This window comes from Juglans regia, chromosome 13 (genome assembly GCF_001411555.2).
Source record: "Juglans regia cultivar Chandler chromosome 13, Walnut 2.0, whole genome shotgun sequence".
Taxonomy (NCBI): domain Eukaryota; kingdom Viridiplantae; phylum Streptophyta; class Magnoliopsida; order Fagales; family Juglandaceae; genus Juglans; species Juglans regia.
In genome coordinates, this window is record NC_049913.1 from 7,317,488 (window position 1) to 7,339,687 (window position 22,200).

The 22,200-nt window shown below is 36.3% G+C and overlaps 1 protein-coding gene across 1 annotated transcript in view; it reads right to left on the minus strand.

Annotated features, from left to right (window-relative positions):
- Positions 1–2,218: 2,218 nt before the first annotated feature.
- LOC108997405 (NPC intracellular cholesterol transporter 1-like) overlaps positions 2,219–22,200 on the minus strand; it is a 47,502-nt gene continuing 27,520 nt past the window's right edge. The window contains exons 15-39 of the mRNA XM_018973655.2: positions 19,939–20,034; positions 19,764–19,871; positions 18,393–18,506; positions 18,174–18,257; positions 17,146–17,274; positions 14,466–14,664; positions 14,234–14,377; positions 14,002–14,045; positions 13,740–13,823; positions 13,549–13,617; positions 13,372–13,448; positions 9,393–9,462; positions 8,937–9,086; positions 8,676–8,741; positions 8,369–8,513; positions 8,197–8,261; positions 8,039–8,104; positions 5,622–5,715; positions 4,917–4,953; positions 4,733–4,790; positions 4,541–4,651; positions 3,973–4,040; positions 3,013–3,079; positions 2,861–2,929; positions 2,219–2,676 (exon numbers count right to left, since the gene is read on the minus strand). Of these exons, the coding sequence (XP_018829200.1) occupies positions 2,587–2,676; positions 2,861–2,929; positions 3,013–3,079; positions 3,973–4,040; positions 4,541–4,651; positions 4,733–4,790; positions 4,917–4,953; positions 5,622–5,715; positions 8,039–8,104; positions 8,197–8,261; positions 8,369–8,513; positions 8,676–8,741; positions 8,937–9,086; positions 9,393–9,462; positions 13,372–13,448; positions 13,549–13,617; positions 13,740–13,823; positions 14,002–14,045; positions 14,234–14,377; positions 14,466–14,664; positions 17,146–17,274; positions 18,174–18,257; positions 18,393–18,506; positions 19,764–19,871; positions 19,939–20,034 (2,304 nt within the window). The 3' untranslated portion in view covers positions 2,219–2,586. The remainder of the gene's footprint in view (positions 2,677–2,860; positions 2,930–3,012; positions 3,080–3,972; positions 4,041–4,540; positions 4,652–4,732; positions 4,791–4,916; positions 4,954–5,621; positions 5,716–8,038; positions 8,105–8,196; positions 8,262–8,368; positions 8,514–8,675; positions 8,742–8,936; positions 9,087–9,392; positions 9,463–13,371; positions 13,449–13,548; positions 13,618–13,739; positions 13,824–14,001; positions 14,046–14,233; positions 14,378–14,465; positions 14,665–17,145; positions 17,275–18,173; positions 18,258–18,392; positions 18,507–19,763; positions 19,872–19,938; positions 20,035–22,200) is intronic.

The window sequence follows — 22,200 nt, forward strand, 5'->3', positions numbered from 1 at the left end:
GTATAACACATTTCGTGTGACTAGTGGAGGGAGTTCTAATGTGGCTCAAGGGAGGCCAAACACTAGTAGTGGGGGGAGTTTTAATGAGCCAACACTGCCTCCGACTAAATTTCAGATCATGTTCACCAAATTCCTTGAGGAGCAGGGTGTTATGGCGTTTAGATCGGAGCTAGATAAGTATTTGTCTGAGGCATGTATAAATAACTTGTTCGGTTTTGTTCTCTTAGATTGGTGGAGAGTTAATGCCGCCAATTATCCTGTCCTTGCTGAGGTAGCACGTGATGTGTTAGCAACCCTCATTTCCACTATTGCCTCGGAGTTTGCATTCAGTACTGGAGGACGAATATTGGATCCTTTTAGGAGTTCATTGTCTCCAGAAACTGTCGAAGCTCATTTTTTAATATTTTTTTAGATGATCATCTAGCTTCATTTTCAACAGAAGATGTTGTGAGTCTCTCTTCCCATTGATGCTTTTTTAATTTGCGATGCACACAACACAAGTGTGGAAAATGAATGTAGATTTCTTTAATTTTTGGAAGTTTTAGTTATACCAAATTCATGTACAGCAAGCTTAAGTCGTCGTTTCTTATAATTTCAAATGCCATTAACATTTTTGTAAACTAATATGATTACTGGCAGTTGTTGTATCTTTTTTGCAGAAAAGGCAAGGAAATGGGTGATACCATTAATAGGTAAGAGCACTAACTTTATTATTTTTCACGCAACAGCAAATAAATAATGGCCCCTGCTTTTCTCCAATGCATGTTGTCTGCTATAATCCCAGATGATGGACATATGAACACGATGCATAAAAAAACTTTAGTAATAAAGACAACTAATTGGGATGCACACAACACAATGGTATCAAAGGCTTTGATAACATATTAGAGAAATAGATCCGCAATAGATCTGTGTTGTTCAGTGAGTAGAGTAACACACAACAGGAAAGTAAAAGCTATATGGAAGAAAAAAGGTGTACAGAACCTTATATACACTGAATGAATGATTTTTTTACAGAGAGTCTATATTTATATATGATGCGTACCAAGCTCTGCACAATAGCTAAATCTGATACAAAATCAACGCATAAATAAACTAAATAACTAGCTTACTGTACTCCTAAATATAATTCTAATACACAATATTGATCTGCACAATTTACCAAAACTCACAGGCACATCATGATGATTATGATTACACGCATATATATATATATATATATTTCACAGTTAAAAGAATGATCAGATTTGCAAGGATATTCAATCTCAAAGCTGCAGGTTCCCCATATCTTTAATTAATTGGTTGAATCCTAGATAGATAGATATCTGAACAATGAACCAAGCACCCATGGACAAGCAAAAGCCGGTCAGCAGGAGATTGCCACGAACCCAATGATCCTTGGATGACTTCGCATGATGAGCCCAGCTAGAGTGAGGACTAAGATGCCTGATATGGAAAGCTTTTCCATCACAAAGACTAGCAATTAGTACTCCTGCTACACAAACAATTGCCCCCATTGCCTTTAATTTACCCTCTTGTATTCAGCTGAATAGATGGCAGTTTCAAACTTTAAATTGAAGCATTTTGTAATTTTCATATATTATAATTTTGTGTTTTGTAATATAATGTAATGTAATTTAATTTAATATGTAGTGAATTGTATTATTGCATGCATTTTACATGATAATGCATTTTAATGTTTTGGAAGGTTAAAAGTAGTTGAGGAATATATTACATGTACATGATCATCTAATTTCTAATTAAATATATATATTACTAACTTTTTGAGCTTTATATTTTTTTCTGAAAAAAATAGATAATGTAGGCTTTTATTTAAAAAAAAAAAAAAAGCGGGTTGAAGCTGAAACCCGAATTTCCGAGTTGTAGAAACCCGGGTTCATCCGGGTTCCGGCCCGGGTCATAACCCGGGTGTACCCGGGCCAAAACCCGGTCCGGGTTTGGAGCCCGGATTCCGGGCCGGGTATAACAGTCTTAGTTATACCCTACCGGCCTCAAGGTTTTTCCTTTATTTAATTCTTCTCCTCTAGGGGTTGGATGAAGATTACTTAAAACTTATATCTACTTTTTTTTGAGTAATTTATATCTAAATTTTAATATATGCATAGAATGAACCCTACATTATTGTCTAATCAAATTTGATATCATCAAACGGATTTAAATGTTCATTCAATGTTTGAATAAAAAAGGAGCCAAGAACTTAAGCAGAAACGATTGCCCATACAAAACAGAGGATTCTGGCCACCACCTATGTCTTCCAATGAGAAGTGCGACAGACGTTCTACATTTTTTTGTCATATCTACATGCATAAATGTGTTGTGATACATGTAAACGTCAACAGTAACATTACAACTTGTAGTCTGCTCTTTCTTTACATTTTTTTTTTTTTTTTTTTGTCTTTTGATGAGGTTTAATTCCTATGCACTTGGTCTTCTTTTTCCAATTTCCTTTAAATGAATTGTCTCATGGCAGTGAACAGACATTTAAACTTCAATTTACAGTAGTGTTTTCCGATCATTGTACATCAAGCGCTGAAGACAGCCTCAAGAAAACACAGGCTGTATAGATCAGTTTGCGAGTGATGAAGCAGGAGGTTCATCTACTTGCTGGTTCTCGATGATTATTCTTGCCGGTGGACCAAATAAACTCAACACCACCTGCAAACAGGGGCAATCACATTCATGTCATTCACGCCAAAATATGGAGGTAGCACCATCATCTGCTAGCATAAACTACAATCCTCTTGAAACTTGGCAAATAACACACAAAGGCATCTTGCACTTATGACTCCAATTTCGTATTGATTAGCTATTAAGGTATTAGAAAAATTAGTGAACTTGCCGGTAAAAATACAAGCCCATGCAAGAAGCCAATAACGACTAATGCCAGGTACATTTGGAAGTAATAAACCTGCAAAACCCACAGAATAACTTTTACATTATCTGAACTGAGTAGCAAAACTATTTGAAAGTCAAGAGGAAGAAATCACAGACCACAAAAATTTCTGATCTTGAGAAACAAAGGACAAGCACTCCAACTAGCTTGGTAAGTGTAATTCCGCTGCCAAACACAAGCAAATAGAAAAATATAATTAACCCATTATTGTGGCAACACAAATATAATTACCACTTTGCCAAAAGTGCTTCTATGAATCCTGAAAGTGGAGCCCAACTAACTGTCCCAAAGGAATAAGTTGAAGAAATTACAAAGCCAAAATTCATCCTAGGAAGGCTCTGCACCAGATTTCTAGGTATTGGGTAACTTAGAATAGAAATCCTGGACAAAAGGGTATTCTAATCAAGTCTGATCACACTTGTAATGTTTATTTCCCCATGTACAAATGGACAAAGATCATCTTTCTATGTTTGATTATTATTATTATTGTTCCTGTAGATTAATCGACAAGCCCACACATTAGAAAATTAGGTACTTCATAGAATTATTGCATCATACATAACTATCAGTCTGCGATTAATGCCACTGTTGCTACTCCTGCTCAGAGACAGATTCAGCCTTGTGATCAAATCCTTTTTCTGATCAGTTCCTGGTGTTGATTTCCTAGCAAATTGGAGAGGATTGTGTGGTAACTCGCAAATCATACCAATATTGTTTTTATGAGTGCAAATCATAGCAATATGGAAGATGGTTCCCCATTTGCTTTGAAGATAGCGAGCAGTCAATGGAGCTTAGATATATATTTTTTTTTCAAATTTTATTCCATTGGTCGATTGTATTAAACTTCAATGGTCTGAATATCCATGAATTCCTTGTATCCCTAGTCCATCATCCCTAGGTGTTACTCTTGTATATGTCCTGTGTACCTAAACTGTGCCTAATTCTCATTAAAAAAATTCTTATTTACTGACAAACAAAGTTCCTAGTGATCCAATTCAATCTACCGTGCTACTTATGCCTCCATGCGTCAACAGGAAAAAGAGAAGTATAGACTCAACCTGAAGACAGAAGCGCCCATGGTACTCAATGCCTCCTTTGCACGTTGGCTTCTATGCCCAGGGCTTAACTGTTATGAGCATCATAGAATTATAATAAATTAGCAAATTATAAAAATAAAAAAATAAAAACAAAGCAAAAATTTGTTCATAGTCAGCAGGAGCAATGGCATATGGAGGGCTTCCTGGGGACATCACAGTTGGGTTGGTTGTTCCCGTTTCACAAAGCATTTGTTTTTTTATTGGCACCAGGTGTCCGAAAACAGCGTCCCAACTAATCCCAAGGGTGCACAAGCCCTCAGCAAGGAGTATCCCGTGAGTGCACCTCGGGTAATTCAAGGGGAAAATCCCCCAGTCTGATGGCCCCTAGAGATTGTTTGCACCCAAGGGGATTTGAACCTTAGACCTGGGGGGGAGCAATCAATCTCTAGGGACCAGGGGTAGAACCATAGGAGGCTATATACAGTGTATAAAACTACGCATAGATTCTCACACAACTATGAGCCGTGCATCCACACCAATCATAAATAAGAGACTTAAAACTTTCAGAGGGATTAGGGTGAGCACTGACCAAGAAGGCATGTGCTATATGCACACAGAACTCGACAGCAATCCCTATCGACATTATAAGATTTACAACAGAGACTGCATTTAGTTGGATGTCTAAAATCGCCATTACACCCTGCAGAATTCAATTAAGCCAAAAGTTATATAGGAAAAAAAAAGACAAAAACAAAGTATGAAGTCATTAGCAGATATTTACCAAGAGATCAACAACAATCATCGCCAAAACAAGTAAAATGATTGCTGAACTCCATAAACTGCATTCAAATATCAATGAAAAACAGAAAGAGTTCTGTAAGTCAGAAAGGAAGAAATTAGTGACTTCAACAGTCTGAAATTTAACAAAGCTAGTAGTGACAAGCTGGGCTCCAATAAATCAACACCTGGCTGTGATTACAGAACAAACAATAAATATCGCACCTGTTCCATCATCAAATGAGAAATTCAATAAGTGCTTTGATAGAGAGAAATTCAATTAACAAAATGAAACACACCACACACGTAGTTTTAGATTCACATGAAACCCACTAATACAAACTACAAGTAATGATTTTATGTTATAAATAAGTGAATATAATAAGAAACCTAGTAAGAAAAAAATCAATGTTGTAGATAAAGACACAAGTATAATACCGACATATCAACGGCGAAAACTGCCATGAAACAGAAACACTAGTGATTCGTGAACTTAGGTTTAGAACTTATACAAGTATACAAACAAAAGTAAGGTGAAAGCTGTCTTCCATGGCAGTAACATGGCTACAAACATATGGTCTTTAATTTCATCAAGTTATCTTCATAATCAAGTGCACAGTGACAGATTAGACTATTTTCACAGCATTTAATTACATCACTAGGGAATTAGAGCCTTTAATTAGAGCACAGAGCAAGGAATAGAAGTAAACCTCTTGTGACTGTTTCTATAATCTAATCAGGGAAAGCAAAGTCTAACAATGAAAAATGTGCAAATATCCACAACAAACACATAGAAACACGTGTCTGCATGTGTTATTCACACATGCATAACCTTTGATACATGTGCCAATACATGTTACGCATTGGTTAATGTGATGCTCCGGAATACCAACCAAGTGCTATTGCAATGTTTATCAAAGCTATCTTCCATATATCCAGATATTGCTCAAAGAAGATATAAAACACCGAGTATGGGAAGATATCCATCTGCAACATGAGAAATAATGTCAGCAACGAGGTCAAATGTTAGCACAAGATATGGATCCACATCAGAGAAGGAATGTTGCAGTGACCATCTCCAGATCAAATTAAAGAGAAAACTAGCTAAACAACAACACAGCAACAAGGAAGAAGCTTCAAAGCAAAAACCGTCTCAACACTTCCTTCAGAGTAAGCCATTTACTTACATTTGAGAGGATAAAAGTACTTGTATAACCCACTTGATTAATGTAATTCGAAAATTTTTTTTACATGGTGAGGTACTCTAAGTTGAAGCTACTTCTTACGCCCCACAAGATGTTCCGAATGGAGCCCTGGTCTAAACTCAATTGAGATGATTGATTGAACTTAGTCATCTACTTAACAGGACATAGGATGCTAAGCTCTGTTTGTCAAAGTAAAACACTTTCCTAACAAAATTATTTTCATGGAAAACGATTTTTTGTTGTTGTTTGATTATGACCCTGAAAGTAGGTTTTTGGCATTTAAACATCTTTATAATTAAACAAAGGAAAAGCCACAAAAAGGCAGAAGATAGTGGTGATCTTATGGAGGAAGGAGAATGGTAGTGGTGGGAGGAGGGAAGGGAATGGAGGTGGTGTGGGGAGGGGGCGTTTCAGTGTATGGGGCAAGGAGGTCATGGAAATAGCGGTACATGGGTGTGGGGGAGGGAGATGACAGTGCCTTTTGAAGCCTTGGGGCTACAATGATCGGTCCCTCTCGTCATAATAACCATGTCTGACTGCTTTTGGCCGAGAGAACTGATTCAAAGGGCACTGATGATTGTGACTATTCATCTCACCATCCGGTGATATTTCCAACACCATAAAAAATACACCTTTCTTATACTGGTATCTCTGTGTCTCGCTCCCCAATTCACAAGTTCTCTAATTAGAAAGTTTAAGCAAGGTTAAATTTTCCAGTTTTTTACACCACTCTTCAATATGCTTGGTGCGTAGCATTACCCCAAGAGAGAAGTGAAGAACCACTTCCATTGACATTTGAACCAGCCAACATGACGGAAACTAAAAACGGATGCCAATCTATGAGAAGTTTCCCCAAAAGTAGAAAGGTTTGGTCCATTATGCTTTTTAAGTTTTGGTCCATTATTCTACCGTGTAAATGAATAACTTGGCATGGCTAACCAAATAGGCAATTACGTACGTAAATAAAAAACTTGAAAAATAAAAAGATATTGGCAGGTAAATAAAAAAAAAAAAGTTTCCATTGGATGGCAAAGCATGCAGCGTGCACACATATATTCAGGACACATGAAAAAGATTCATAGCCAATTCCAGTCAGAACCGAGAATATATATTTGGCCGAACATTTCGTTGTGTTGTGCCTAAGGAGTAAGGAGCAGAAGGTGGTACGGATGACAAGGTGAGGGTGGGAAGGTGGTGATGACATTGAGAGGAGGGGGAGGGGAGCTGGTGATGGCAACATGGGGGAGAGGAAAGGGTAGTGGTAGTGCCAGGCGTTGGGAGGGGTTAGGGAGGTGGTGCGGCAACATAGACGAGCTTGGTCCGGAAAAATGGGTTACACTTCCGAAAAGCGTAAGCCGTGTTTTGTCAAGTTAATTCTCCAAGTATAAAGACTAAACATGGAAAATATAGAGAACATTTTGTGAGAGATATTTCCTAAGAAAACAAACAGAGACTAAATAATCACCCAGCCTAAAGGCATGCTATCTATCTGTGTGGGAACTGAGTGTCATTGGTGGCTGGACAAAGGTAACCAAATAACATGTTGCATAGATAGACCTCCAGGAATAGTTTTACGTTTATAAAATAAAGCAACAAATTGAAATCATTTTAGCTATCAGCATCAATATTTGTCATTTTCCGAAGCAGCAAAGGCCTTAGAATTAGCTTAAATTGCCAGTCTATGATAGCAAAATATAAGCGGTGTATAAGCTTACAGCCAAAATACTCACAGTATTACATGCACATGATCAGACATCTCAAACCATAAATCCATTCCCAAAGTGACAAACTGCCTAGTTAAAGAGTGGGAGTATTTTGTACATTTACATATTTGGTGAAATATGCATAGAAAAGTCAAATATCCTTGACCTCCACAACCTTTTCACATTCTCTCTCTCAAGTCATCACCATCATATGATATCAAAGCAACAGAGTCCAAAACTAACCTAAAGGCTCTTTCTATTTTCCTTCTCCTTTTTATTTTCTCAATCTAACAGCATATTCACAACATGTACAGTAACATCTAATTCCAAGCTCTACATGTGAAAGTCAAACATTCTCAAAAGAGGTTGAAAGGTAATAACACCACACGGTTGAGTGCATACCTTTAATGAACTAGAAATTCTAGAGCTGAACTCCCGTGCGGCTCGCATTGAGTTCACATAGTCACCCTGAGGAAAATGATGGTCAGATTGAACAAAAGAGGGGTGCCTCTCAAAAAAGTTTATTCTGAGAATTGAAGGACAAAAAGTGGCTGCCATACTTGTTTGTTAAGTGGGGTGTGATAGGTACGAAACTCGGCTGCTAGTATAACACCTCTCTCATAACCTGGAAGTAGTTTAGAAGCAATAAAATGACTTTAAGATACTCAGCCAATTGGGTAGGTTGATGCGTTTAAAATAACAAAATAACTTTTTGAATGTCAAGTCTCAAACCATTCAGATCCACGCTATTGGTATATGCCCCATGGCCACCCTTTGCACAATCAGCAGATGGCAGTGCATTGAGGAACCATGGAAGCTTCTCCTTGAATTGCGCTGTAGATGGACGATCATTGACCAAATCCAAATGGCGGAAGCACTGCAACCAACATAAAAGATAAGATTTCCACCTTTCTTTTCATGTCTACACACTGCACTGCCTTGATTTACTATATAAACAACCAAAAAGTACATCCCTCCTATTCAAATACGGGAAACTAGTGATAACATTTCTTAGCTGTACAAAGAATTGGGGCATTACCGTTGTACAGTCTTGGCAAGCTCCTCCAAAGCCACAAGTACCTTCATCAGGTGCACAACAAGGTGGCTGGAGAAAGAAATATATCTACCTTATTAATCTAATGGTGCATCATAGTTCAGTAAACAGTATTTAAGACTCAACTCAATCAGAAACACAGGAAAATTTGGGGTGGGGGAGGGAGAAATATGAATAGGATAGACGTTTATACCCAGCAATACAGAGTAATAAGTATCAAACAATCTGACATGAACAAGCACCAACCTGATCATCAGGTGGACAGTAAGAGCCGTTTACAAACTTCCGACAACAACCAAAAGCCTCTGGTGATAACCATACAAGAAAGTCATCAAGCCATGAGGCAGCTGGCTTAGCAATGTAGGTTGATTCTGGTGCTAAAGATGCCTTTGATATCTGTGTAACAGCAGAGAGAAAGCAAGGTCAGCAACACAATTGTATTGTCTTACACAGAAAAGAATATCAATATTTTTTTTTTATAATTAATAAGAGAAAAAAGAATATCAATACATATACATACACAGATTATTGTCCTGCATAAAAAGAGAAAATAGCTCGAGAATAGATACAAGCCAAGTAACAAATAATAAATTCGTTACAGATGAATTTGCAATTTACATATTGCAAATTTTGACAGCATCTAGAAAAGGTGACAACAATTGTAGAAATTAAATTTCAAAAAGAAAACCCATATTGTACTACCTCATTCAAAAGAGAGTTTGAATCACACTGGCTGATGGAGCATAACAAGTTTGTATGTCTCGATTCCAAGCTGAGTAAGAGAATCATTACACATCAGAATAAGAATGATGTTCATTAAAAAATGGGACAAGAATATTTCTAATTGTTCAACTTGAAAGATTGTAATTTCTCAACACCGAAGTATTTTTATTATCTAGCAATAGATCTCTATTTTCTTCATTAAACTATATCCACAGTCAGGACTTATACTTCAGACCAATATCCTTCAGAACATCTTGACCCACATCCCTTGGCCTTCCTCCTCTCTGAAGAAAGCCTCCAAACGAGAATCATGCTACAGTCTCCTCACCATCAATCTCAAGTCAAAATACAATTGTCTCAATGTACGTTCATACCACGTAACTCTATTGACCTCAGTACCAGAAGATACAAGCTAAAAGCCTCATGATTATTTTTTATTTTTTTTTATAATTAATAAGAATTTTATTACCAAGAATAGGTACAACCCAAGTACACAGGAAGTATACAAAGGAAATACCTACTACACACTAAAAAACAGGAAACTACGACAGAAACAGATTCAGTACACCATCATCATTCCTTACAAAGATCCTAGCCCACAAACTCAAAGTAGAAAAGAAAAACTAAAGAAAATCTTCAAAAGAACGCTTTGTTTTCAAAATATCTCTCATTCCTTTCCAGCCATAAACACCACATTAAACACATAGGAATCATTCTCCATCTGGCAGCAGCACATTTCCTTGCCTCAAAACCACGCCAACATGCAAGGAGATCCACAATTTCCTTGGACATCTCCCAATATAAACCTGTCTGAACAATAACCTCATTCCACAAAGACTTTGCCACCTCACAATGTAAAAAAAGATGATTTACAGATTCACCATCCTTCTTGCACATGACACACCAACCAGCTATACACAAACCACGTTTTCTAAGGTTATCCGTAGTCAATACTTTCCCTAGAGCAATCACTCAACTGAAGAACGCCACCTTAGTAGGTACCTTCACCCTCCAAATGCTTTTCCAACGGAATACACAGCCAGAATGATAATTAAGCACCTTATAAAAAGAACTGACTGAAAACCTGAAATTTCCATCATGATCCCACAATAGCCTGTCCTCTTTTCCCTGCATCACTTTTGAGTTAAAAATTCTTCCCAGAAAATCTGAAACAACATTCACTTCCCAGTCATTTGCATCTCTAATAAAGTCAACATTCCATATAATATTATTATCCGTACATTGAAGGTGATCTGCCACAACAACATTTTGATCCCTTGCAATCCTGTAAAGAGATGGAAACTCTTATTTAAGAGCTGATTCCCCACACCAAATGTCATGCCAAAAGAGAATCTTCTTCCCTTCCCCCACCTTAAATTTAATATGTTTAGAAAACTCCCCCCAACCTTTCCTAATACCCTACCATAAACTCACCTCATACGCTTCTCTAACTTCATTAGAACACCAATCCCCCCACCCACTCCCATATTTAACAGCAACAACATTCTTCCATAAAGCATCTCTCTCCTCATGATATCTCCAAAGCCATTTTCCAAGGAGTGCTTTATTAAACAATCTCAAATTTCTCACCCCCAATCCTCCACAAGAAACCGGTTGACAAACCTTATTTCAACTAACCAAATGAAACTTTTTTTCTCTCATATTCCTCCCCATAAGAAATTACAATAAATATTCTCAATTCTACTAGCAACCCAGCCAGCAAAAGGAAAAGTGAAAGAAAATACGTAGGAAGATTAGACAACGTACTCTTAATCAAAGTAATTCTTCCCTCTTTCGACAAATATAACTTTTTCCATCCAGCCAACCTTCTCTCAATCTTCTCAATAACCTCATCCCATATCAAAACAGATTTGTGAGGAGCCCCCAAGGGAAGACCAAGATACTTCAGCGGCAGTGAAACAATCTTACACTCCAAAATAATAGCCAAATCTGAAATATTACCTACGGCACCCACTGGTACAATTTCAGACTTGTTTAGGTTAACCCTGAGACCTAAGACAACTTCAAAACATAACAAGTTAACAACAATGCTCTCAAAGATCAAATATGTTCTTGATTGGGCTTACGGAAAATCAATGTGTCATCGCCAACAAGAAGATGAGATAATTTCATGCTTTTCCGTTCCTCCTTGCCCACCTCAAAACCCGACAAGTACCTTCCTTCTACCGCCGCTTCCAACATTCTACTCAATGCATCCACGACAAGGATGAAGAGAAAAGGAGATAGCAGATCTCCTTGTCTCAAACCACGTGAACTATTGAAAAACCCAACCGGAGTGCCATTCACCAAAATGGAAAATCTCGACATCAAAATGCAATGTTTGATCCACAAACACCATTTCTCTCCAAAACCATATCTCCCAAGCAAATACAAGAGAAAATCTCATGATTAAAATCATCTACAGGAGCACCAAAATATTTCACAAATTAACCAAGGAAGCAACTTGAAAAGACTAAGGGCTTGTTTAGAAAAAAATCTCATCCCAAAAGTCTCATCTCCTCTCCTTCCCAAACATAATTTAAATACAAACATTTTCAAACTAATCATTACAACTTTTTCAAACTAATCATTATAATTTTCTCAAACTTTCATGAAAATCCCTATTAAAAAGTATCAGTTTTTTCAGCCTTCTATACTCCATGGGGACTCCTACGTCACAGTGTGATAGATTGAAGTGGAGGTCTAATAATCACAAGAAATGTACAATTAAGGCATACTATAAAATTTTGTCAACATGGGATCATACTCCGTTCCCTTGGAAGAATATTTGGAGGTCTCGTATGCCTTCTAAATTAGTTTTTTTTTATATGAAATGTCGCTCTTAGGAAGATCTTGACCACGGACAATCTGAGGAAGAGGGAATGTGTAGTGATGGATTGGTGTTATGTGTAAAAAGAATGGAGAATCTGTGGATCATCTCTTACTGCATTGTGAGGTAACAAGGGTGTTGTGGGATGAAATCTTTCCAAGGGTTGACGTTGCTTGGGTTATGCCTTTGAGGGTGGTGGATTTGTTGGGCTGTTGGAGGAAGATGCAACGCTGTCATCAAGTGGTAGCAGTGTGGAAAATGATCCCGTTGTGTATCATGAGGTGTATTTGGTCAGAGAAATCGCATTGCTTTGAAGACAAGGAACACACAATGGCGGAGCTGAAGAATTCTTTTCTCCACACTTTACTGCTTTGGTTTTCCGCTATTGTACTAAATTGGGACATTGTTCATGATTTCTTGTGTAATTTATCACTCTTAGAATATATTTATGTGTTCTTTTGTATACTTCCTATGTACACGGGCTATGCTTATTTCATTCATATCAATAATGTTTATCTTAATAAAAAAAAAAATCTCAAACTTTCAAACAAGAAATTAAAGACAATTCAACTTTTTCAAATAATAAAAAAATATATATATTATAAAATTATATTCTAACAATATTTTTACTTTATAATATTTTTTATTCAAATTTTTCTCTCTCCTTTCCCAACACCCAAAAAATACTCAACTCAAACTATCTTACTACTATTCACAAACTATCTTACTACCATTCACAAAATTCTCATCTCATCTCACTCCCTAAGCATACCCTAAATGACATTGCAATCATTCTCATATTATCTAAAATCAATTCGTGGGCATAGCAGCATTCCACAAGAAAGCAATGTCTTCCAATCACTTCATTTCCTGTTATGCAATGAATCCTTTTATTTCTGTAATGAGTCCGACCTAAAAAATAAATTAGCATTGTAATGTTTAAATAACAATCTCTTTGGGGACAAGTTCAATAACCCCTGACTACCAACATGGACATTATAATGCTATTTCTTCTATGCCTAAGTTCTGTCATGCATTGTAAGTATCGCAATGATTCAGGCTAATAAATAAGCTTGAAAAACCCAAAGAGCAAACAAGGGGGATATAAGACGGTGTTTGAACAGGTACCTATAATTGTAATCCTTTACAACAAAGTACAATGGTGGTCCAATTCTGAGATACTCAGAGACGTTACTAAAATAACCCTGTCATGTAAAAATAAAAGAATAAAAGGCCGGACTAGAAGTAAGAATTTTAATGAAACACTTCTCAAACTAATAGGGTTTCAGTATGACAAACTTAAACCTGAAGGTAAGAATCCCGGGGAAGAACAATCTGCTGCTCCAAACCAGGTTGAATCCGTGTACATAATGCCTACAATGATAAAGCATATGGGGAAAGATTGCTATTTAGTAATTGGTAGTCATCAGTGGGCAGGGGCAAAAAAAACCACCAGTTTGTAACAGTAATTAGAGGTATGATGATAAGTTACTTACAATGCTTGCTAGAGTAAAACCAAAAAAAATAGCAATGACGCCAAATTTAACTCCCCAGAGTTCAAGAATGGGTGCATGAACTTCCTACAAGAAAAATAATATCAAATTTATCTAGTGAACAAAAGCACAGTATATGTGATTTGGACACTTAACGACAGAAATATGGGAATTCTCACGCATACCCCAACAGCCTCCAGAAAAGTTAAGATGAATAAGTCCACCAACACATGATTTTTATCGATTGAATGCCCCAAAAAATTACCTTCATATATCTAGAAAGCAGACCAGCTCTGTTCTCATTGATGCCTACACTTCATTGAACTGATTCCGTCAATGCCAATAAAAAACTTGTTTGGAGGGGGAGGGGGATGTAGATTTAACATTTTGAGGCAGAAGATAAAGTTGATTCGATGATAAGAAAACCGACCAGCTTATATAATGAAATACTTTTTTTATAAGTAGCATATATAATGAAATCAATCTTATGTAAATACCTTCATTAGGGTCAATAGAAGATGAAGGAATTTTTATGCAGGGAAAGCAGTCAACCCTGTTATCCTCAGCTCTCAAAAAGTCGAAAACTATCAATGCAACAAAGGCAGTAACTTGCAGAAGGAAGTCTAGTAGAACAGCCAAAGCTACAGGAAAATAGGTAGTTAAAAGTAAGTATTACAAAACTAAAATTTCAAAACAGCTCCATTAGGATATAAGAGAGAAATTTTCAACCTGCAAACATGGAGAAGACACGACAAGCTGGCATAGGAATGAAACTACCAACAGCAAATGCCAGAACCTCGGATAAACTGGCCAGTGTTATTGATGGACCAACTTCAACAAGTGCATTACTTATTCGTTCTTCTATAGGTAACTCCAATGATTGCCTTTTCACGGCATGTACCATTATACACATGTTATCCACTCCAACCTAGTTTTAGGGAAGAAATTCTCAAGAAGTATCAGAATTGTCATTGAAAAAAGAATTCATCAAACAAGAAAAAAACATGAATGCTAATGCTCACAAAAACAGATGCAAAAGAGGAGAGAATTTCAAGATTGCATGACCATAAAACTTGCTTTTATTAGGAGAACAAGACTTTATTGATAATAACACGGTAGGCCTAGCCCAAGTACACAGGACCCATAAAACTATAAATTTCCCCCCTGATTAAAGATGGGACTTCTAGCTCGACCTGTAGGACAAGAGGGATCCCAGTGGAGGGGGGATGGGGATGCCCATGTCATGCTAAAATTTGTGGGTGGATCAGGCGATTGTGCCTGTATAAAAAAGGGTATGTTCCATTGGAAATGCGTTCTAAACACACAAAATCAGTAGTGACACAGCAAAAAGATCATCTAGCATAGTAATGAATGATCAAGTTGACACCAAAAAAAAGCACTACTTGTATGTAAGAATTTTGCATATGCTATATAAGAATTTTGCATATGCAAGAAACATACTTCAGCAACAATGGCAGCAGTAGATATGAGGTGGGATATGGAAGAATTTTCCAATGAGGTGAATGGGACCTATGGGGTTGGGCTACAGCAGAAGAATATCCGAAGGGTGGGGAGTTTTACTGATACATCGGATACTAGGTGGGAGATGGATCTAATATATAAAGTTATGGTCTAGGGGTAGGCTCAGTGGTAAGGGCCTTGGTCTTGGTAGTATGCTCCCTCCTAGGTCTAAGGTTCAAACCCTTTGGTGCAAACAACATCTAGGGGCCATGTCATATCGGTGAGAAGCCAATGATATACTTGAATCCTTGATCCATGTGATGAGGACAAATAAGAATCCGGGATTTGACAGGATGAAAGACATGTTGCGTTTGCACAGTCTACAAAATTCCTAATCATAAAAATTTATTCTTGATCTATTCAGCGTTGCTCACATTAAGGATGCATTGATGGCAAACAAATTATGTCTTTCAAATGGCTCTCCTCGATGGGAAGTAGATTTTATTAGAGTGGCAGAGGACTATGAGGTAGACCTCTTTACCTCATTTTATGCTGTTATATTCTATTTGAGTGAGATAGAGCAGTAAAAATAAGGTACATTGGACTATATCTAAGAGGGGATGTGAGAAGTTATATCATTTTATAACGTATTAGTTCTTCACAACAGGAATACTTTTCCATGGAAGAACATATGGAGGAGCAAAGCTCCCTTGAGAGCGGCCTTCAAGGGAACTGCCTTCTTTGTTTGGCCAGCTGCATTAGAGAAGATCCTGATCTTAGATAACTGAATTAAAGAGACATGTTATAGTGATAGAATGGTATTGTATGTGCAAGAGGAACGAGGAAACCATGGATCATCTCTTACTCCATTGTGAGGCAGCTAGCAATTTTTGGCAAGCTGTTTTTAGTCTGTTTGGTTTAGATTGGGTGATGCTGAGATGGGTGGTAAATATATTAGGGTGCTGGAAAGGCTGGTTTGATAGTCATCACAGTGCAACCTTGGTGGAAAATGTTTCATCAAATCGATTGGATCATTTTCCAACAGCAGCAGAAGTGTATCACAGTTTTCAAATTTCTAATTGGAAACAAAATAAGGACCGTCCCTTGGTGATACAAGTCATATTAAAAGGAGACATACAGGAGAAGACCAAAAAAAGGACGAATGCCACCTGCATCATCTTTCTTTTGTTAACAGGTAAAACAGATTTTGGGATGATATGTTCCAGGAGGAAAAATATAAGGAACAGAAAAAATAAATCAAAGGAACAAGTTCTTACAAACCTAAAGAATAGAAAGAAAAGAATGTAGGCCCAGGCATAAAAAGCCACCAGAAACTGCAGTGTACCCGACTAAATGGTTACAAGTTAGTAAGTGTAATTAACTTTCTGCAAACCAGCTGCCTGAGTTTTAGGCTGCAAGTTAGAGGTTTGTCTAGGCCCAAACCGAATGATCTGTAGAGATCAAGATCAAACTAATGGATCAGCATGTGTATCCTCCTTTCATGTGTTTGCCAAGTTTTTCATCTCTGAGACCCTTATTCTCATTGTGAATCCGTATCAAGGCCTTCTTTTACGTCTAGAGGTGTAGCAATTCTTTCAAGTGGCAAGAGCTATTTTGTGGTATATTATCCGTGGGAAACTGCCAGAATATGTTTGACATGAATTTATGCACATTCACCTAATTCTTGTCCTACTATGGGCTGAAGATTTCACTCGAGTCAGTTTATGTCAGGTCTTTTATCAGTACATATATTCCCCACCAACAGTTAATCCTATCTTACAGATATAAACCATCTTAGGGATGTTACATACATTAACTAAAAAACACAACTAGGCAAGTGTTGTACGATCCTTCTATGATAGCAACTAAATCATATAAGACAGGGCCCCTTAAAACAATACTATTAACAGAGAACTATCATCCACAAATAATTAGACAAGGGACTTACAGCCAAAACTAGGAAAGGGATGACTTCCATGATGATTAACGTGGATTTAACTCCAACGGCACTGAAAAAACCAACAGATGCAAAGACAGAAAGCATAACAAGCAAAACGCCTGAAAGGCCAAGCAACACCTGGAAACCGTTAGAGAAAAAAAGTGAGTAACCTTGAATTACCATAATTCCTACTCCAAGAACTAAATTATAATTTACTGAATGACTTAGTACAAGGGTCTATACAGGATGTAAATGCAGATCCCACGTATTCCATCAAAAAGAGAAAGAATCCATGTATTTACTTTAGCAAGAATAAACAAGTAAGAAGGATAGCAAACTTTAAAACTTCAACTGAAAGGGGAAAAAAAACCAAGAATCCGGACAAACAAAAAAAAACAGTGACAATATTCGAAGTGTCCAAACAAGTTATTAGAATATCTCAGAATATCTGTTAATAGTAGTAAAATGATTTGAGTTAAGATGTTCTATTGGATTTTGAGAAAAGAGAGAGAAAAATCTGAATAAAAATATTATAAAGTTAGAAAAAATAATTTTTAATATTATTTTTGTTTTGAAATTTGAAAAAGTTGTATTATTTTTTGTGTTTTGTTTGGGAGTTTGGGAAAGTAGTAATGATTAGATGAAAAAGTTGAAGATTTGAAATTGGAAAGTGTTTTGTGTTTGAGTAATGTTTGGGAATGAAATATCTGAAAATATCTGATAATACCTGAGAATGCATGTATTCCCAAACAAGGCCTAAGACTTTAAAGTTCAAAATAGCAAAATATTTGCCACCACATGGGATGGAAATTAATCAATACAGTTTTGAACTGAGAAAACTCAAGGGGCAATGAGAGGTCAAACTATCACCAGCAACAGTAACAATAGCAGTAATAACTATCACAATAGTTAATAATAACAATAACTTAATTAGCCACATGCTAGTGCTTATTAAAGTAATGTGTGCACGCTGGCACACATAAACACACTTGTGCTTAAACATAAATGGATCAAAAACTTCATATTTTAAAATATACCTTGGATGAGAGGTAAAAGGAGGATAAACGAGGAGCATCTCCCAAGGTCACTGATATGTAAGCAAACATTACGAGATAGCTTATCTGATACAAAGTAGTACAAGAACAGAAAAAACAGTTAAATAAACTCACTTGTTTAAACAAATAGTCACTATCATTGTATCTCACTCTACACACTCGCTTGCTTAATATGATAATGCCAATTCTCTAATCACTTACTATGATTGTTATAACATCTGCAGTACTTTCTCTTTTCAGTTCTTCCTCAATTGAGCTTTCAGATGAAAAGGAAAGAGTGAGATTGCTAGACTGCACCATCATCAGCAGCTCCTCCTGTCAATGTGTTTGGTACAAATGTTAACATTGATGCAACCATTTCGAGAATATATAATCTGTCACAATAAATTAATAAAAAGACAATTTGCATTAAAAAAGCAATACATGGATGAACCTTTTTTTTTATCTATAAAAAAAAATTTACTGAACATAAGAATAGGCAAAGGCCCAGGTATACGGGACAATACGTGTATGTGCCTTTAGCAGGGCTTCCTCTAATCAGAGGACACCTTGAGTGTATATATGATTGCAGGCACAAGAGAATGCAGTTTGTAATAATCAAACTATTAAAAAAAAGAGAGAGAGAAGTAATGAATCTTAAACCAAGGAAAAAATGCCTAGATTAAATGCTTAATTAGTAAATTAAATAAATGAGAATAAAACACACTGGAGATAATAGAATCCATTACCACTTTTGTTTTCTCATTGATCATTTTTCGTAAGCAATAACAACAATTGCGTGCTAATAAATTTAACCATTAAAGTGCTGGGGAAACTTCCCAGACCAGCAAATAGCAGTGTGACAAGAAACCAGAGCATGTCCTGTTCTAAGTAAGATGGAGAACCATGTAACTTTTGTCTTAGATTGTCACGCATCTTTGTATGTGGTTCTTTTAACAAGATCAGCTTCTTAGTTCAGTATGTTATGAGCACCTCCTCCTCCTGCACTTGGCATGGGCTACAGAATCAACTCAGCTCTCCCCAACCCCTCCCCCAGCCCCATCCAAACCAAGACATACCCGCATACACGGTGGGAAAGATCCAACTCACTGGCAATATATAGTAGTTACATCTAGTTTTCGTTTCAACACCACAATATAGTAGCCCTAAGATGTATAAGAATTGCAAAGGAGCATTCCTCCTTAGATAACTCAATTTCACTCAACTAAGCTTCAATCCCAATTACACTATGTTTGGCTTTAAAAAATCTCATCAACTAATCAGCTGATTCGCATTTCTCTTCTGCATAAATATTTTATGTAAAACCATATTCTCTCATTTCTCTGTTTAATACATCATTTTCACAAACTTCTACCTCTTTGATATTCCTCTTTAAATAGCACATTATATATCCTCGTTCAACTAGATGGAAGAAAAGCTTCTTCTATACCAAACATTTCACTAACTAAAATGAAGCATGAAAAATGGGACTCCAATAACACATAATTAAAAGAAGCTAAAGAACAGAAGAACAATGTACAGGGAGACAATAACATATCAATAACACGTAAAATCTACATGACAAACTCAAACCTCTGCTAACTGTATGAAAGCTTTTTCCCAAGCCACTGCTTTCCCATTCTCGTTGCCTACTTCATCAACTGCATTATTGACTGGGTAGGTAACAACAAATGCAGAAGCCTGAAATTGCAATGTCATCATAAGATTAGTATATACCCAGATAACTAAGCAAAGATGAATATTTTACCTCAGAGTAATTGTTCCCAGAAAATCCTCCTAAGGCAGTACTTGGATCAAGTGGGGCCTTAAATGCACTCAAGCATGTGTCTGCAGAAGTGTAATGCTGACAGCAGAAAGTACAGACATTCAATGCCAATACATAAACGAAGCAAAAATCACGACAGCAGTGTAATAATAACACGCTCTAGATATGCCACAAAATGAGGTATTTAAGTCTTCAACTTACAAATTAAATTACCGGTCATTGTCAATCATAATGAGCCCCAGGCAGGCACTATTCTTAATGACTACGTCTCCTTTAATATCTCAAAAAGAACAAAGGAGTCCAGACATAGAAGCCTTTAGAAACATAAAATATGGATGGAAAGGAATGATCCCATTGATCGGTGCGCTGGATGAACTTCGAAATCTTTTTGTGCACTCCTTATTGCTTTGCTTTTCTACCATTGTGCTCAATGGAACTAGTGTTTATGATTTTCTTGTTTCTTTTTCAGGTTCCTAGAATTTATATTCCCTGTGTACATGGGCATTGCCCATTTCATTCGTATTAATAAAGTTTTTTAACTCATAAAAAAAATCAATATGCCATCAAAGAAACCGAGTAGTCCAGCTTTCATGTCATTTTTGTATCACTTTCTAGCTCCTAACTTGTAACTAGGCATTCTCAATCGCATACTTGGGCCATGCCCATTTACTTCATTCTCTAAAACCTAATTTTACCTATCAAAAATAGAAGAAACCGAGTAGTCCAAATCCAATAAATTCCTTGGAATAAATCTTGATTCTCTTTTTTCTGATAAGTGGGAGTAAATGTGGAAACTGGAAGACTAGAGCAACATGGAGAAACAAATGATCAGCCAATGAAATGTATACCAAAGGGCTTTAGCAAGCATCCTTTTTCTTTTTTGATAAGTACGGGCTTTAGTGAGCTTCTACTCACCATGTTGGATTCAAGTTTATTTGCATGTATGCCTTATCTATTCACATCAATAGAGAGAGAGAGAGAGAGAGAGAGAGAGAGTGATTTTTCACTTTCAAAACCTCCTTAACCCCGCAAGGGCATTGTCCTTTAAAACCAGGGAAAAAATTGGCTAGGCCTCCCCTGCCCTTTAGATAGAAACCTTGGTGCATTCTAATTGATAATATTTCTTCTCATAACCGAATCTTAGCAAGAGAGTCCATTTTGCATTTTTCAACAACAATAGCATCCAAGTCATGAATCTTATTCTTCAACAAATAGTGTATTAAGTAACTACTTATAAAAAAAAAATAGTGTATCGAGTAACTACTTATAAAAAAAAAAGTGTATTGAGTAACTTTTTTGCCAAAAAGAGTATAATTCCACAACACCAACTCATCTTATGTATTGGCTTCTTCACTTTTCATAGCGAGTGATTCCATATAGGGCTGCAAACGAATCGAGTTGAGTCATATTCAAACAAGGGTAATCAAGCTCGATTAACATGTTTGCTTGCTCGAACTCGGCTCAAACTCGAATATCCTTGTTTGAACTCGGTTCGTTAACCATTAATGTTGTTCGAATTCGATTCAAGCTCGACTAAAAATAAACAAACGACTCAAACTCGAGTAGCTCGAGCTCAAACTTGATTTTTTATTTTGAAATCTTTTAATCTTATCTTTTGATTAATAATTTTTTTAAAAATTTTACAAAAAAACTCAGACCATTTAACTATTCAACCAAATAATTTTGATTCAAAATTCTTATGGTATAACTTTTTTATAAAAATAACTTATAGTTATTAATTAAAAGAATAACACACAAGATAAATGTAATATACTAAACTATTTAATACATATAGATAAATTTTTTTTATCAGTGTAATACATATAGATAATATAATAAATCAATAGATAGTTGTAGTTATATGATATATTATTATACAAATTATCTTATACACATTTTGGGAACATAACATATATATTAAATAAGGTAAAATATAAATAAATTAATAATATATAATTAAGTATATAAAATATAACTAACATGTAATATATATATATATTATAAGTAAACGATTATATTGATATGAATAGGCATAGCCTAAGTACACAAGATGGTATACAAAAGGTAACACCTATTTAGGAAGAGGAAATAGAAACTAGAAAATCATGAAAATTTAGGCCACGAAAATCCATAGCTGTGGCCCATAGAAACAGAGTGCTGACAAAAAATAATCTAAGTTCTTCCAAAGAACGCTACTTGTCTTCAAACGTCCGGTCATTTCACTCCTTCCATAGGCACCACAGA